Source organism: Fundulus heteroclitus, unplaced genomic scaffold, assembly GCF_011125445.2.
Source record: "Fundulus heteroclitus isolate FHET01 unplaced genomic scaffold, MU-UCD_Fhet_4.1 scaffold_503, whole genome shotgun sequence".
Classification (NCBI taxonomy): Eukaryota; Metazoa; Chordata; class Actinopteri; order Cyprinodontiformes; family Fundulidae; genus Fundulus; species Fundulus heteroclitus.
The window spans coordinates 5,967-24,366 of record NW_023396927.1 but is presented as its reverse complement, the minus strand read 5'-3'; the positions used below and the strand labels follow the sequence as shown (position 1 = coordinate 24,366).

General features: G+C 40.5%; 1 protein-coding gene across 1 annotated transcript in view; it reads right to left on the bottom strand.

The window, feature by feature from the left end:
• LOC118560888 (usherin-like) overlaps positions 1 to 17,482 on the bottom strand; it is a 28,985-nt gene extending 11,503 nt beyond the window's left edge. Inside the window, exons 1-10 of the mRNA XM_036132428.1 lie at positions 17,474 to 17,482; positions 16,996 to 17,046; positions 8,939 to 9,020; positions 8,700 to 8,845; positions 7,409 to 7,750; positions 6,879 to 7,240; positions 6,403 to 6,772; positions 5,691 to 5,972; positions 5,421 to 5,590; positions 3,760 to 4,087 (exon numbers count right to left, since the gene is read on the bottom strand). Coding sequence (XP_035988321.1) covers positions 3,760 to 4,087; positions 5,421 to 5,590; positions 5,691 to 5,972; positions 6,403 to 6,772; positions 6,879 to 7,240; positions 7,409 to 7,750; positions 8,700 to 8,845; positions 8,939 to 9,020; positions 16,996 to 17,046; positions 17,474 to 17,482 — 2,142 coding nt within the window. The remainder of the gene's footprint in view (positions 1 to 3,759; positions 4,088 to 5,420; positions 5,591 to 5,690; positions 5,973 to 6,402; positions 6,773 to 6,878; positions 7,241 to 7,408; positions 7,751 to 8,699; positions 8,846 to 8,938; positions 9,021 to 16,995; positions 17,047 to 17,473) is intronic.
• Positions 17,483 to 18,400: the final 918 nt, after the last annotated feature.

The window sequence follows — 18,400 nt, the reverse complement described above, 5'->3', positions numbered from 1 at the left end:
AGACAAGTTGCAATAAACTATGAGAATATAAATTTGCCTATCTTGTAAAATATGAAATAATAGTGATTAGCCCAAATTTTTGGAAAGCTAAGTTCAGGTTTACTAGCCAAGCTAAGAAAGACCTGTAGAAACATTAAATCATTAAAATTGAATATTCAAATTAAAATGATTTATTTGAAAGGGACATGCACAAAGATAAACATCTGTACTAGGTACAGATGTAAATATTTCACAGTAAGCAAGACCACTGTTGTCACTAACATTTTTCAAATACAGTTTATCTATGCAATCATATGGTGGACAAACGGAAATAGGTTCAAGGCATAAGGTAAAAGCAACACATCATGAGCTGAACTAAAGCAAAGTTACTGATATCTATTAGGCTGAAAAGTGTTACAAAGTAATTTCTAAGGGTTTGGGACTTCTATGACCCACAGTGAGAGCCACTGTGAACAAATAGGGAAAACATGGAACAGTGGTGAACGGTCTCAGGAGCCGCCAGCCTGCCAAATTATTTCAAGGGCAAATGGACGACTCATCCAAGAGGTCACAAAAGAAGCCAGAACAACATCAATGAGAAAGATATTAGAAAAAGAACGTGACAAAAATGTCTCATATTCATAGGTTATAACAGTAATACATTTACGTTGTTAAGAAATTCTTGATTTAACTTAAATATTTACATGTTTATTCATCCATACTTTTTTAATCATTCAATTGTATTGATGGTGATAGTGAAGCTCACAAAAGTAATTTTTGTCTAATTTACAAACATTAAGGGAAAAAAACAGATGAAAGAAATTATCAAACAAGTCGTACATAAAGTCAGTAATGTTATTTCAAGGTAACCATGGACAAATCAACGTTAAAGCCTGAGTTAAAATATACAACTTATATCCAACTTAAAATATATATTAGTGACTTGAAAGTTACTGCAGGCAGCAGTAGATGTTTTCATGCCGCCATCAAGCAATAATTGGCAAGAATCTACGGTGAAATTCTGTATTAGGAGTCCAAATTTTACTTTACACTACCCTTTAATCTCTTTGTTCAAAATCAGAGTTCTGTTATGATCATAGCGCACAAAGACTCATCTTGTGCAAGCAGAAGTTGCAACATCAACAGCATTACCCTTTAATTTAACCATTCAGGATACAATGTAATTGGGAACAAAAATTGAGTTACCTTTGTGCAGATGAACATGCGGTAGCTCCCCGTCAATCACAGTTGTGTTCAGCTGCTCCTAAGGTCAGCTGCATGCATTTATCCATCTTTTACATTTTTCTAGACTCCTTCTAGGTTTTGAGGGTCAGAGGGGTGTTCTTACTGCTTGGGGTGTAAGCAAAAAAATGTATTCTGGTTTAATCTGACCAAAGTGGACAAAAAGTGATCCCTGCTCACTAATAAATTACTGAAGGGGATATTTTTTAGAAATAAATGAGACACAATGAAAACTGACTGTATTTTTTGGTGAGCAGTTAGTTCTTGTCTGTGACGTTCAGTTTTTTACAGCAAAAACCATTGTTATAATTATTCATCCAGCAAAATATCAGATCACACTGCACATACAGTACAAACAAGGTATTATTTAAATGACCTCTACAAGCACTAAAACCCTTTTTTTACTTGTTTTGATTTTCCTAAGCAGTGCCAATTCACAACAAACCAAATTTATAAGGAATAAAAGACTTTTACCCAGCAACATCTATGTTCATTCTCTCCATAGCAACAAAGTTAAGACCACAGCATTTTTTGGTGAGCAGTTAGTTCTTGTCTGTGACGTTCAGTTTTTTACAGCAAAAACCATTGTTATAATTATTCATCCAGCAAAATATCAGATCACACTGCACATACAGTACAAACAAGGAATTATTTAAATGACCTCTACAAGCACTAAAACCCTTTTTTTACCTGTTTTGATTTTCCTAAGCAGTGCCAATTCACAACAAACCAAATTTATAAGGAATAAAAGACTTTTACCCAGCAACATCTATGTTCCTTCTCTCCATAGCAACAAAGTTAAGACCACAGCATGATGTATTACTTTGAGTGATAATAAAAACTTTGTGCCATATAGTCAGAACAGGGAATAAATGTTCAAATTTAAAGTCAGCCCACATCACCTCGCCCTTGATCCAGTGTTAAAAAGGTACAACTCATGCCTTCGTCCTTATATCATCTACAAACTTTTTACTGCCTTCTCTACACTCTTGTCTTCTTGCCTCCTATTGGGCCATGATTTGGCTTGTTAGACACAAAATAAAAATATATCCTGTTAGCTGCCACGGCAGCAAAAGAGCCGCCATGGCAACAAACGACTTCAGTACACTTCCAGGCAGGATTTGAGCATTTTTATTGGACAGCAGTACGGCGAGCAGGAGTTTAGTGCTCTGATAGGCCGACACAGTAACTTGGCGGTTGCATCTACTTGGGGTGAAGGGGCTAAGTTGTGTGAAAGTGGGCAGTAATTAAAAGCACGCATAAACCTGTCAATAGGAGCTTATGACCCAGTGTAATTAGCCTAATATGATTTCTCTCTACGGGCTGTGGTGTGCTAAACTGAACTAACTCGTCCTTGTGTATGCTTGAGACGCATGCAGAGAAAGTGCAGTAGCCAGATATGAACACTGAATAATAACAGGTGGATGGGTGAGTGAACAGCATGATAAGTTAATGTAAAGAACCACATAAAACGTGACAAAGTGACAGTAAACGGAGATAAATTGATTACAGAAATTCGGACCGTTCTTCCCCCGACACACCCCACATCAGGGTACAACTGTATACCTGTGCTTATCGCCAACTCACACATACCATGTTGTCAATCCACCTCAGTCCCCCCTCCACTACTGAATTCTCCAGGGACATGTAGCGGTCACCATTAAAAGGTCTTTCCAATACGAGCTCTGTTACCAAGCAGGCTAACAGTTAATTCGATTGGCTGGCTAGTAATCAGGAAGTGGGGTGCTCAGAGGGCCCGGTGATTAATGGCTCCGTTGCCCGCTCGTCATCTCCCAAAGCTCCTCCTTCCCTCCCTCCTCATGTCATAAATTAGAAGTCTCGTAAATAAAGACGGCACCACAATCAGGCAAACTCAATCAATTACATCCGTTCTCTGGCCTCAGCTCATATGCCTGACAGGCAGGAATGCTAATGTTATTGTTGCTTCCAAAGGGCTAACCTGTCAATTAGCGGGCCAATGCACAAGCACAACAGCATGATTATGGACTGCTCCATTTAACACCTGTCTGATTAGTTATGTGAATGTGCGCTGGTGTGTCTGTGATTGTTGGGGATAATGGGTGCTGGAAGACACGGTGCTGTAGCGTGATGTTCTTGTAGTTCAGACAAGGTGTTTAAGATAAATTTTATTGCAGAGCCTCTGATGTGTTAGTAACATTAGTCCTGTCTCTGAAAGAGGTTCACGGTAAAACAACCCGTTTTTTGCATCAAATTAAGCTGTTTAAGTTTCTGTTGCAGCCAAGATTTTTTAAATCTTATGTAATTTTTCTTTTACTTTTCCACCCATATGCTCCAGCCAAAGGACCACTACCAAAATGCTGCCTGACAACCTGACACCCAGGTTCAAAACAGAGATGATGGGGCCTTTTTAATTGTGAGAACCCATTATGGGCGGCCCCCGCGCACATAAAAGGAGAAAATAATTTATTTTAGTGCTCATTTAGGTTAATCACAAGAACTGTGTTTTTATTGATGTATTTTACAGAAGATCTGCTCAAAATACACTTTTCTTTTTACCTGGTACTGGTACGCCGTGTAAGGCTGGAGTCCGCTGTCATTGAATGATGTAGAGACATTCTTGTAAACAACTGTTGCTGAACCCGTCTCGTCTCTGTCTGAGGCGCCCAGCCTGCGGTGGACCACGTAATGGATGATCCTACCATTCGCCTGGGCCGGGGGGGACCAGGTGAGAAGAAAGCTTGTCTGCAGGCCGGTATGAGGGTCAGATGTGAGATCTAAAAGTGGTGCCCGCTGACCAGTAGGGGGAGCCTCCAGCGTGAGTACTGAGGACCAGTCACTGGAGGAACAGCCAAGCACTGTGCAAGCCTCTACCCTCACTTCATACCTACACAGATTAAAAAAGAAATTATTGGGAATGTACATGGGAAATTTCTTTAAAACAAATATGTCCAAAAATAACAGACTAAATCAAAACATTCACACAAAAAATGCTTTTTCTTGACCATTTTCCCCTTGATTTGGAAAACAAATCCTTTGTTTAATAGTATCTTGAAAAGTGTTCATGCTACTAAAACTTTTCCACATTTTGTAACTTAGGTGTAATTTCATTAGGATTTTATCTGGCCTAGCTCAATGTATTACAAAAGACTGAAAGGTCCAAAAAAAAAGACTGAAAACTATGAATCTGTGCATAAACTGGTTTTTAAGTGGATAGCTGTTTGGCATTCACACTCCCGTCACCCACTGATGGCAAGAGCAAAAAGGCTTTCTGCCAATGAATTTGACTGAACTGTAAATATGCAAAAGCAGGGCTTCTTGCAAAGAACCACCACTGCCCAGGCCATGATCCTGAGGGTTATGGGACTGATAAATAAAGAGGTTATTATTATAGCTGCATCTCTAATCAAGGTTTTCCATGTCTGGCCTGTCAGTTTAGGTGGGTGGCCATAGTTTGTCGTGCTCCATCCTCAGATAATGGATATTACCATTCTCCATCAGGTATTTAAAGCAAGGGATTGTTTTATAAGCTAACTCTGCTTTGTGTCTGGTGTGGTTTTGGGTCTTCATGGTACAATTTTTTCACAGATGTTCTCTAGCAAACCCCTGAAGCTCACACAGACAGCTGGATTTATACTGAGATTTAATTACAGTTGGACTTTATGTGCCTATTAGGTGACTTCTGAAGGCAATTGGTTGCACTACTTTATCTGTGGTAATCAGAGTTACGGGGGCTAAATACATACATATATGTCATGCCTTTCAGATTTTTATGTCGGGACGACAGTGGGGAAGGAGCTTGGACTGCGTTCTGTAACCGGCATTCACCATTTAATTGCAAAAACTTGTGAAAATCAAGTATCCTTTTGCTTCCACTTCAAAGTTATGCACTGCTTCGTTACATGTTGTGATCACATGAAATTCCCCCAAAATACATTAGTTTGTCGTTGCAATCAATGTGACAAAATGTTAAGAGGTTAAAGGGTTATGAGTGCTTTTGCAAAGACACTGTATGCAATTCAATCTACTACAGCTGATTCCACACTAAACCTCATCTTTTTCTTTTTCTTTTTTTTTTTATCAAACATGTCAGGGGTTCTATTCTGAATATAGCCAGCATATCAGAGTAATTGATTGAGTGTCCATATAAAACAGTACAATCAAATACATTTTAATTCAATCATGAAACATAGCTAGTGAGAGAAATCCGTCTGACTGACCTATGGTAAGGACCCAGCCCACGCAGAATGATTTGCTTGTCAGAAAAGGCTTTGTCCTCTGGAGTGAAGACAGCACTGGTGATGTTAGACTGGACTGGATCTCTCAGATACACAGTGTACCTCACAATGTCTCCATTAGGTCTAGCTGGCGTCTGCCACTCTACTCTAACCTGACAAGGAAAAGAACATAAAAGCATCAAAACTGTTCAATGACAACTTTGACAACATCTAGAGCACTGGACTCAGGTCCATTTGATACAACAGACCCACCTGGGTTGCCTCCAGTGATGTTAGTGTTGGGAAGCCCACACCAGACGGAGCTGATGAATGAGTCTTTGCTGTGGCTACGTTGCTGCTGACAGCCCCTCTGCTGTTGTTGGCCCTGACAATATAGCTGTACTCCTTGCTTGGCAGAAGAGTGAAGTCATGATAATGGGTGTCTGTGCCAACATAGATAACTTCACCATCTCTGGAGAGCTCATACCCAGTGATGATCCCATTAGGATGATTGGGTGGTCTCCAGGTGATCTCAACTGACTCGGGGCCAGTAACCTTATAATATATAATTGAAGGGGAAATACATTAAACAGGGTAATGACTTGGTTAACTGGAGGTACTACGTTTTGGTCACATCAACAAAATCAGCCAAGAAGTAATAACAAAGCATCAATGAAACTTAAAAAGCTGTTTACGTTGTACAAATGGCAAACCTTCAAATAACCATATGCTTGTTTCATTGATTTTACAATGTTACTGTTAACAGTAGAGATGGAATAACTCAAATTGAATATATTTTATTTACCACAGATTTAAAAATTAGTCAAGATAAGAAATCCATTATTGTCCCACAATGGGGAACAGTTTCCAAGACAGTTACACACTGTTTATAGTAGAGAAAATAACGCAAGCGAATCTAAAGATGAAATATTCATGTTGACAATGGAAAAAAAAGTTTGAACTCCAAGTAAGAGATAAAAACTACCTTAAGAGTTGGGGGAGCCAGGTGAGTTGGGGGAGCTTCCTCAGTAACTACGGTTATTGTGTTGCTGGTAGTGCAGCCACCTCTGGTACAAGCCAACAGAACCAGTTGATAGGACGTATATGGCTGCAGACCTGACAGCGTCGTTTTGAGGTCTCTCCCTCGATAAGCCTCCTTGTTGTTCAGTTTCAGGACATATTCTGTCACCTCTCCGTTCAGCATCAGCGGTTTACTCCATGAAATGTTTATATGATCAGAAGTTATGGCGTCCACTGCGGGGGCTTCCACCACAGCAGGTGGAGCTTCTAGCGTTGTGATGTTGGTCTGGGGGCTGGTTATACACCCCTCAGAGGTGCAGGCTGTCACTGAATAGCTATAAAAAAGACAAAAAAATATGGGGCTTTTTGAGCTTATTTAAAAAACAAATCTGTAAGCAGATGAGTGATCACAAATAAATGGAAACAAAAGACACTAAATACCTATATAGTGAAAATGGATGCAGGTTTTCGTCTGTGTAGGTCAGGACATCCGGGTCAAAACTGAACGAGAAACTGACATTGTTTCTCTGTATTCTGTAGGACTGTAAAACCCCGTTTGCCTCCAACGGAGGAGCCCAGGATATGACCACCTCACTTGGCCGGCCCCGGACGTGACTCACAGTTGGAGGGCCTAGGCCACGAGGGGGGGCTTGTCTAGTTGTTACATTTACCCAGGGGCTGCAGGTGTGTCCGGCTGGGTTGTGAGTACAGATGCTGAACTCGTATTGGGTCCAGGGGCGCAAATCAGTTACTGTGTAGGAGAAGGACTCAGCTTGCTGCGGGGATGTTTCTGTGAAGAGCACCTGTGGGAGGCACGATGGCTCATCAAGGTGAGGGGTTCAATTAAGAATTACATTTTTATGCAAAACAAAAATAAAAAAACTGTGCAAAACGTGTTATGAGTGAAATCAAAGCCATAACCTATTCTTTCAGGCAAACAGTTGAATTGATAGGATCAATATTTCTCCAACCTTTCCCCCATCGGTATCCTCTTCATTGTTTCGTAACCTCCCCATCTCATCCAAATTCCTTCCAAGCAAAGAATATTCTCCAATCAACCCATTGGGTTGTGAGGGAGGGTACCAAGTAAGCGACACATGGTCGGGGCCGACTGAAAGAGGCCTGGGGGGCAGCTGGGAAGCAGGTGGCGCCGCTGCTGTGATGATGTGCTGAGGAGGGCTGTGCGTGCAGCCTGCTGCGGTACAGGCTTCAAGAATCAGAGAGTAAACGGTCCATGGCTCCAAACGACGGAACAGGAAACTCCGCAATAGTCCGCTGAACTCCAGGTTCCCCTCACTGTACAAATTATACATCTAGATGGACAGACATGGGAAAGAAAACAGTCAAGATAGGACACTGAAGAGACAAGGTTTTGTATGAGTTGTTTACGGTCGCTCTGCGTGTGTGCGGCATTGTTAAAGTACTTGCAGATTGCTTAAAGGCAAGTCAAAAATAACAGCTGTAATGAACCACAAGAGGGAACCAATATAGTATCTGTATGTTGTCACTACAATGACCTTAACCCCGCCCTTAGTCTATTATTTTTGTCACGTCTTTCAGGGTGTTCAAAAATAATCAATATTCAATACTATAAATACAAAAAAATGTTTCTTTCAAGACACTCTAACTTCACACAGCACTGCTGCAGACACTGAGCTGCTGCTAGAAGTTTAAATCCCTAAGTTTAAATCACTAATTTGGCAAGCACATCCAGAGAAGAGCCTCTGCAACCCTCTTTAGTTGAAAAGACAAATGCAAAAGCGCTCTCCAGAGGTTCTTTGCCTGTGAGGCAGATACTAGCCAACAGAACGGGGGCTACAAAACACTACAACCCTGGCGAAGCATCTTAAAGACTATTGCTTTATGACCAGACCCTTATGTACACTACAGACAACTTTTTTTATGGAAGAGCCTTGATTACAGTGTGAAATGTAGTCCAGATCTATGATCCATGTTCATAAAGTAAAAGAATCAGTGCTCCAACTAATTGCAGGACTGAATCCAAAGTACATACTTCCACTTTTATTATGTCATTTTGTTTATTGTTTTGCTATATATTTTTTTCCTAAATCTTTTTTTCGCACTACTCTTTTTGTTCTATTTAATACAATGAAATATTGTCACAGTGCAATTGGCAATATGTTTTTTTTTTACTGTGCATTAGAAAAAAAAAAGGTTTTTTTTCTATGGTTTCAAAAAAGGTTGCTGGAATCATAAAAATGAAATCTTAGTGACATGCCAACTCTAGTTTTGCATTAGTACCGTGATTACTCCATTTGGAGCGCGCGGCTCATCCCAGCTGAGCAGCAACGCTCTGCCCTCCTCTCTCTGCTCCACTGTGATGTTTCCCAGGCCCGTCGGAGAAGCCTCCAGGGTCATGACCTCCACCCATGGACTGGAAACACTGCCTGAAGTGGTACGAAACAATCAGACTTACTCAGGGTAATCTTGTTATTCATGCCACATGTTTTAAATTTCCTTCTTTTCATTTTTCAAACTACCTGCCCCATTCACAGCTTCCACACGGAGACTGTACCGACTGTAGGGGTCAAGACCAAAGACTGCTGCCTCCAGCACTGAACCCTGGGAAACAGAAAACATATTACAGAACCCTGATTCTCAAACTGCAGTTACAAGTAATGCTACTTGGGTTGACTTAATGGCACACAGAATGATATTTGGCACAATGTACTTTTAAGGTAAATACTAAAACTAAAGCACCAAAACTCAAAAAGATGTTATTTAATTTCCCTCTGGGATAAATAAAGTACTTTTGAATTGAAGAACATTGATCTTTGCTTATTAAAAAACTCTCAATCAGAAAAGTACACTGATCAAATTGTTCAAAATTCTCCGTTCAAGTCGAAGTGATGACAGTAACAGACAATGCTTCAAACTTCAAACTGGGAATGAGGACTTGTATTTTAGCTCCAAATTTAAAAAAATGTGGAATTGCCAACTGATACATTCAGTAACCAGAAGTATTTATTTATTTATTAGCAACACATGCTAAATCTCCTAAAATGCTGTAGCAACGTTTTCACTAAGACAGGTTGTACCATACATTGTGTGAGCAAAAACTGTGATATATTGGATTGTGGCATCCTGGATATCACGTTAGGGAATGTAAAAAGGGTCTTATTTTGTCACTTGAAATACTGACTTCAAGGGACCTTCCTGTTCCTTTTTCAAATTTGAAACTTGGAAATGTCAACCTTTAAGCAAAAGTGGAAAACATAAATAAATTGTCAATCTTCCAATGACATCTATCCAATCCAATCTAATCCACTTTATTTTTATAGCACAATTTTAACAATCCATCCATTGTCTATACCCGCTAGTCCGTGCAGGGTTACAGGGGGCCTGGTGGCCATCTACAGCGATCATTGGGCGAGAGGCGGTGTACACCCTGGACAGGTCGCCAGTCCATCACAGTATGCAGTGCCAATACATATACGTTGTTTCCTTAATTTTCACAGTTTTTATGATGTTATAGCATACAGACATAGTTCAAATGTTGTTGTACTACTATTTTCTCATGTCTGATTATGGTGATATTCAGAATTTTTTAGATTTAAATAGTTTTTACTTTGGATATATATGAAAAGTTGGCTTTAAGACAAGAATAATTGAGCAAGAATGAAAAGACGATAGAGAGAAGCTGATGATGAAGTGGGTCAAATGCCAACTTGATAGCCAGCCAGAGGAAATTAGTTATACACTCAAATCCTGTGTGAATAAAACCAGAGCATCAACCATTAAAAGAGGAATGAAAATTAACAATGGAAACTGAGATGACATAACATGGGATTTGTGATATCAATGTTTCAACATCCAGGCACTGCCATGGTCAAGTAAGAAACACATGCCAGAGAGGCAGAGACAGAGCGAGAAACGTAGCAGGCAAACGGCTGTCCCTGGCGGGTGAATTCAAAGCTTCCAGATTAAGTATTTATGTCGCACATGCACCATTTCATATTATATACACAAACACACACAAACCCAGGGTGTGTGCCAGTAGCTTTAGGCAGTGGGACCCGGCCCAACAGCCTGGCAGATGCAGGAAAAGTGTGTATGCGTGCGTGATACAGTGAAAACACCATTTACTAATTGATAAGAGACACACTGTTGTTTCAAAAGGCCCTGGCGTGTGATGACACGGAAGTCCGGGAGCATTAGGCTCCAGGATGTAGCATTTATACCCTGTCTTTGTGTTTCTTTACAGCTGGGAGCTCTGAAGCAGCTTCTAGAGTGATATCGCTGTGTTTGAACACATTTGTGTGAATGCATAACACAGGAGGGTAGGCTTCTTTCAAGTGTTGAGTCTGCAGATCAAATTTTGCTTGCACATAACCGAGCATATGTAAAGAGATTAACTGGTAACCCACTTCAATGCAACTGCAGCAGGATCAAAAAGGCTCAAATTTTCACAGAATCAAATGAAATCCCCGACAAATCACCGTGGCGTGGTACCAAGACTGAACTGTCTGAACAACAACCAGAACGCATGTACTCACTATATTCATGTCTGGAAGCCAACATATTTTTCATTCACAGTAAAACGGGATTAATAAGCCCCTAGACACCTAGACACAAGCTAAATCCTCCTGCAAATCACAACACTTCTCTCTAAAAGAGGGAGGGAGGACCACAATGACAACGGGTGGGGAAAGAGTGGGGATAAAAAGAGAAAGGAGTGGAGGGAGTGCAAAAAAGAAGGTAAAAAAATGAAAAAGGAAAGATTATTAAGAAAAAGTAAAATGTGAGTTAGTTAACTGATGAAAATAAAAAAAGGAAAAGGGGATGGCGGGAGAGAAACTGAGTGAGTGAGTGAAGTAAAGAAAGAGTGGAGGAGGCTAAATCTGTAGAGGGAAAAAAAGATAGATGTGGCAAAAGGGAGAGACAGATTAAGTGAGCCAGAATGAGAGATCTCTCTACCTTAAAAGCCAGTGAAATATGTGAGGCATGTGGCCTATAAAGCGGTTAACATATGCACATTGTCAATAGCAGCATCTGGCGCTGGCAGATTTTATAGGAGCGTGGAGACTCTGCTACATGCCTCTAGATGGCAATACATTCAAACACTTTATCACTGAAACACAACGCATTAACGGGCTGCTCTCTGCAACACACACACACACACACACACACACACACACACACACACACACACACACACACACACACACACACACACACACACACACACACACCAATCAAGGTCTGACCGTGAAATTTTCTATCTCTCACACACACACACACGCATGCAGGTGAACAGACTGTTATTAAATGCTGCTGAAATACACAACTATTACACTGTATTAACAGCTCCCCCAATAACTATTTCACTCTGATACATACACACACCTGTGTTCATACTGAAAGCATTTTAAGGAATTGGTTGGTAACACATGCAAGCAAAAATATAAATAATTTCTTTCAGCAATAACCCTACTTAATTAGGTAATCCTGTTCAGAAACACTTTTTGTTCTAATAAAAGTAAAATGGTCCTTTCATCCTGAAAGTAGTAAATACATTATCTATTCAGAAAAAGGAGGATAAAATATTGGATTTCTGTGAGAGCTGCAGGCCTGTAAAAACTCTGACCAATGTTTGCCATTCGGTCCAAATGACAAGGATTTGACAGAGTTTTGTTCCTGCTCTCACTCCCCCCAGTCCCTCACGTTACAGGGGTATCACCTTATGTATAGGTTGTCCCACATGCCAAATCATTCTGACGCGCTCACATAATGCTAATGTGCGTGCACGTTCCTTGTTAGTTTCAGCTTGCTGGCTGCACATGCACACTTTTAGTCTTTATGTATCTGATAACTGAGCGGTTAGCATCAGTGTTAGCCGTTCTTTGTAGCTCCGCTGCTCTCACCGTATACTTTGAACAGTCGCAAGAAGCAAACTGCCTACAAGTTTGAAGAAGAAGGCCTCAGTGAAAAGAAATAAGACCAGAGAGGATTTGGGAGATTTTTTTTTTTTCACGCGATCCCCCTGAAGAGCGGAAGAGCAGGTTTGATGGTATTGTGCATGTGCAGTTATTTAGAAAGGGACTTGGGGGAACTTCTGAAAATATCGCCAACTCTGACTTTAAACCAAGATTAACCACTGAGAGGATAACCTTCTATCCGTAAATCTATCACATTTAGCACAAGCTGACTGTCATTTGTAATATTAATATTATTGAGCTTTAAGTCTAAATTTTCTTTTGTTCTTTATTAATATCTACTTCTCCTATGTCATGTATAAAACATCCATCCATTGTGTATATCAGATGGGGGGGGGGGGGTACACCATGGAAGGTCAGGTTTTTGGAGTTTGCAGGCGTACCTGAAGAAAATCCATGCACATGGAGAATGGCCCGAGGCTGGAAATTGAACCCAGGACCTCAACTACACCATGTCTAAACATTTGTGCATAAAACATCTAACATTAAGTAAGCTATAGTTAACAGCACATAAATATAACTAATTTTAGTTGACAACATTATATATTTGACTGCACTGACTGTGGTGTAAATCTTATGAGTCACTTTAAATGATACACAGAAGCATTTAAAAAGTGTTGATTAATTACATACACTGTGATATATTTTGTGCAATTATTTTTGTTAATTTCGATGCATGCAGCTAATAAAAACAAAATTTCAGTTTTTCAAAAAATTTGAACATTACATAAAACTCATACAAAGAAACAGAAAAATTCAAGCTTTCTGAAAAGTATGTCCATGTAATCCACAGTATGTGCTACAGTTCACACTGTCGTACACATCAGAGCTGGGTTTTATGGAAGAGTGGCCAGAAAAATAACTATAGATGCATTGATTAACTGGATTGGATATTGGATGATTGATGCCGATCCAGCATTCTGATCCAGTCATTTTTTTTATTAATATCATAGACAGCATTACAGTTACAGCAATCTAGTCAATTCTATTCTATGTTTGCAAAGGTGGATACGCAGAGTATGCACAGCAGTTAGCGATGAGCAAACACAAAGCAACATGGAGTAAGTGCCGGACCGAGCCAAGTCTGCTATTTGGAAACATTTCAAACTTGATACGCCAACAAGTCCGACTGCAACATGGAGCATCTGCAATGCATAAGTTGCGAGGGGGGTGATGAAGTTGGTAAATTCAACACTACAACTTAAAAAAGCACCTCCAAAAGATGGCTCTACAAGCTTCTGAATTCAGGGGGGGAACAGTTATGCAGTTTTCTGATATACTGTCTGACTTGCTAACTTGCTTCACACTAAAAAAATACATCTATGTAAATAGTGATTTTTTTTCTCTTATGCCTTTTTTCTGAGCTTATGAAGACACGTTAGGAGCTGTAGAGTAAGATTTGAAAGGAAAGGGTTCTTGTCAGCTCAAATTCAGTGAACTCAACTGTATGCATCTGTATGGAGATGATCAAAGTCACTAGTTAATCATACAAAATGCAACAGAAAGGAGCAAGGAGTGAAGGGAAAAGGGGCGGGGGTGGGGGGATGGATGATGATGGGGTGTGTAAACAAGAAAGAGGGAGAAAAAAGGAGAGTGATATGAACAGAGAAGAGGAGACAGGAAGAGGTCTTGCTAATTTATACATTAAAGCCTTCACCGATCCAACATGGTTCAACACAACTTTGAGCAACGAGTGCAAGGAAGCAATCCATTAAATCTTTTTTTCTAATTTTAAATCTACCCGACAGTGTGCACTTCTGTACAAAAGAAGGAGCTCCTAGGACCATGATGTGTCATCAAGTTTTTGTTGCTTATATACTAACAAGTGTGTATCTGCAAGCCTTTTGTTTTGTTACTCGGACTCTTGGATGCCTAAAATTATATTCAATTCAAATATACTTTATTTATATGTGAGGACTGGCCATTTGTGTGAGTTCTGATGTTCAGGTGGGGAGGCATAGTAAAGCCAGGGGGACAGTGTGTGATACTAATTAAGAATAACCATGTGTATTTGTCAAAAGAATTATGCTGATTATCTCACACAGGCCCCGGTACTGGGTCCCGCAGAGAGATAGAGACTCAGGACCAGACCAGCATTAGCATATGGCAACACACATATATGCATGTGAATTGAAACAGAAGCATGCATACTCTTTGTTTCTCATTTACACACAGATCCAACACACACATGCACATAACATGAGAACCAATGACAACTCATGGGAAGAAAAAAAATACTTTAAATGTGAATGAGTTTCAAATGCTTTGAGTAGTCTATCCCAAAAAGTTTGGGACAGAAAATACAAAACCACACTTTTTCATAATTTTTCAGTATCCTTATGCTTTTATCTAAACTCATTTTAACCAGTTTCAGTTCATCAGTAGATTCACAAATTTTGCGCAGTTCAGTTCTTTGCCTTAATAGTCCAGTCTATTAGTCCAAGCTGTGCCCTGAGCAGCCCTGTGAGAGCAGTAATTGTTTTCGGAGGTTTCTGAGGTGAGCCAGTGCACCACACACTGATCCATCGCACCCCATGCCAAGCTCTAAAGCCAAATCTGTATGTGTGTGTGTCTGCATATTTATATGTGCATACCTAATTCAATGCTGCTGGAACGATTGCCCTGTCTGTTTACAAATGCCCTGCATGGGTGTCCCTGCTAGTCAGGATGCGTTAGACAAACCCTGACACATACAGCCATCCGTGCAATACATACACACAAAGGCATGTGGAGACACACCCACTGACACACAGAGTGCCATTAGGCATGCATTTTGTCTGTGGCCAGCACCGATGTAGAGAGGGACTGTAGGGGCTTGGAGCAGGCTTACCCACTTCACACCGACATCTATGATTGGCTTTGGCGGCTCAAGACCCCAGGAGCAGCAAATTTGTTGGGCATATACAGTATCATGTTGTGTGTATGTGTGTTCCAGTGTGTGATGTAGACAATGACTAGTGGACATACTTAAAAGCCATCCTCTGAAATCAAAATAACTGAGGATATGCTTGTTCTCCACTGGTCCTCTAATTTTAGATGTAAAAAAATAAACTGCTAGTTTAACAACTAGTTGTTTGTGACCAAAATGCACCATGAAAACCAAGTAACAGATCAGGCACGACAAGGATAAGGTTGTGGAAAGGTTTAAAGCATTTATTGATGCCCTGTTTAATCATAAAAATGGTTTGGCATGACTCCTGACCTGCTAATACATGGTCATTCACTAGGGGCGTAGTGAAGTATTCAAACCAAAGAGAGCTGGTACAGTTTGGTATGCATGTGTACCGAGCAAATACAGTTTTTTTATACCTGAATACATAAAGAAGGTTTATGTGCAGAATTAAAGGCACAAACCAACGTAGCACAACTTCAAAAAGTTTTAAAGGAGAAGTCCGGTCATAATCAGAATTCAAACTGCTGAAAGTACTTTAAATATAAAATTATTACATACTTTTCAATAAATGATAAGTTTCTTTAATTAAGAGTAATTTTCATTTGAATGTGCTTTACTGGAGCCATCCATGTTGGCCGAGAACAGTACTGCCACCTCCCAGTTTGTGACGTCACGTTGCAGGATGTTTCTGCAATGTTATCAGGGAGTAAAAACTCATCTTTAGAACCGATCTCAAAATAGCACCGCCTAATCTACTTTCAGCAGTTATCATCAGTTATTGCAGCCGTCAACTGCAGAAAATACGGCAGAGCGGCTCCTCCTGAGTTTACTCTGCTGCTGTCAGGATGAGCTGCAGGGCGTTATGAGGCGAAGGGATATTTCAGCTGGTCATACTGAGTGTTTGTAGTGTGGCAGCGTCACTTAGTTTAGAACCCAAACCCGCGACTTCACTTTCTCATGGTGCCTGCTGCTTACGACATCTTCATTTGATATGTGATTGGCTAAAACCAATGTTTGGTAGGATGGTACTAGGTGTCGCTTCACCCAATCAGTTTGGAAAGTTCTGCTTAAGGTTCCTCCTTTGCCTAAATGGATTTGATGGGAGCAGGCCCACATTGGGCAGCTCCAACCCCAGGAACCGAGGAATCCACTTCCATGATGAACTATGAGGATGGATCTGGATGAATCGGGATATGTGCTGCAGAGAATCGTTTCTTCAACTCAAAGAATACATTATCAACTTCAGTAGACCAGGAAATAACCCTTTTGGTTGAGGTGAGTGCAGTAAGCATTGTGACAACCAGACTATAAGTAAGCATCTTCCAACGAAGCCCGGGAAGTCTATGGAGTTCACAAAAATGTACATGTTCTGCCTGACAAATAGATGATTCTTTTGGAGTCTTTGAAAGACCTGCCTTACGTATATATATATATATATATATATATATATATATATATATATATATATATATATATATATATATATATATATTATATATATATATATATATATATATATATATATATATATATTGTTTTACAGTGATCTGATTGAATCTTCTGAATTTAATACACTGAGAGTCTTATCTTACTTTCAAGGAAAAAAACAGCTTCCACTGGGAGTAGGATGGGTGAATAATATTCGTAATCAGGGAGTTACTTAGGTATTTCTCCATGGCCTCCCGTTCTGGTGTGAAAGTATAATCACCTGGAAGGGGGAGGGGGTGGGATGGTCAGCATTGACTGGAGGCGGGAACCCCTGAAGAAAAGGAATACAAAAGACGGGAGGACAAGCAGCGACTACTGCAGGACTTTGTGTGGGAGTCAGACCACTTTATGTGGGGCTTGTGTTATTTTTTTTATTTCTTTTGGTGTCTAAGCTCTGAATAGCGCCCACAATAACAAACCATACCGCTGCTTTCTCTGGCTGTTTTTATCCACTGATTTACAATTTGAGAACTATTACTTCAGCTATTGCGAGGCGAGGAGAACACACTAAAAATGATTTTTAGCCGCAATTAAATTCTTTTTATTGGCCTGATTTTTGGGATTAAATCCCGGCTGATCCAGGGGAGTGGAGCCTGCTTTGAATGTTTCCCTGGATCAAGCATCTGTAGAGTGGCCAGAGCTCCTGAAGAACATTGCTGCCTCGTCTCGAGGATTTCAGACACGTTGTCAATATTTACCTCAACCATTGCGGGAGCGAGGGAGGAGTGAGTTTTTTATGGGTTTGATTTCTGGGCTTAATCCTTTGCAAAACCAGGGGAGCGTAGCCTGCTTCAATCTTTTCTCGGATCGAGCATTTGTAGAACGGCCAGAGCTCCCAAGAACACCACTGGTTCACAGCAGGCTGCCCTGTCAGTGAAAGGAGGGTGAGGTTTGACCGTATTTGAGCTCTTTTCAGCGGCCACCTCTGTGAAAGTACCTCACTGCTCCCCCCGGGTGCTTTATACAGAAAGACGGGCGGGCAGCAGGTAAAGGCAGACAGCCGCGGCCTTGTACCACATGACGTGGATGGATGGAAACTTCAGAGACAAAACTTCAGAGCCTTCAGTGTGTAATGAGAGAAAGCTTCGAGAAATCCTCAGATTAGATACAGCTTGTCTTGGTATAGAAAGCTGAAGTGTGTTTTCTCTATTTTCCCTTAGGCAAGGTTTATGGTTTGAAAATAATAAAATAATGTTTCGGTTTGACCCAGTCTGTTTATAGTGGTCCTTAATATTAATGTGTCGCTCTTCAGTTTTTCTGGACTTCTTCAGAGAAAACCTTCTAATTTCTTCTCTACCCACAGCCTATCACTGAAAAGAAGGACATTCACTCAAAACTCCTCTCGAGTCAGCTCGCAGTGGCCTTACTCCTCAGCAGAGCCGCAAAAACCCGGGCTGGCCCTGAAAAAAAACTGCTCCTGAAACACTCGTAAGTGAGCGAAGCCGTGCGTTCATGGTATTGTTGATGGAGAATGTGATGGAGATCAAGAAAATGTATTAATGGAAGAAAGCATCTTAGAGGCCATGAAAAACTTACCGCTGGGGCAAAGAGTCACCTAAATACACAGCTAGAACTATGATAGAATGGTTTAGATCAAAGCATATTCATAAGTTAGAATGGACCAG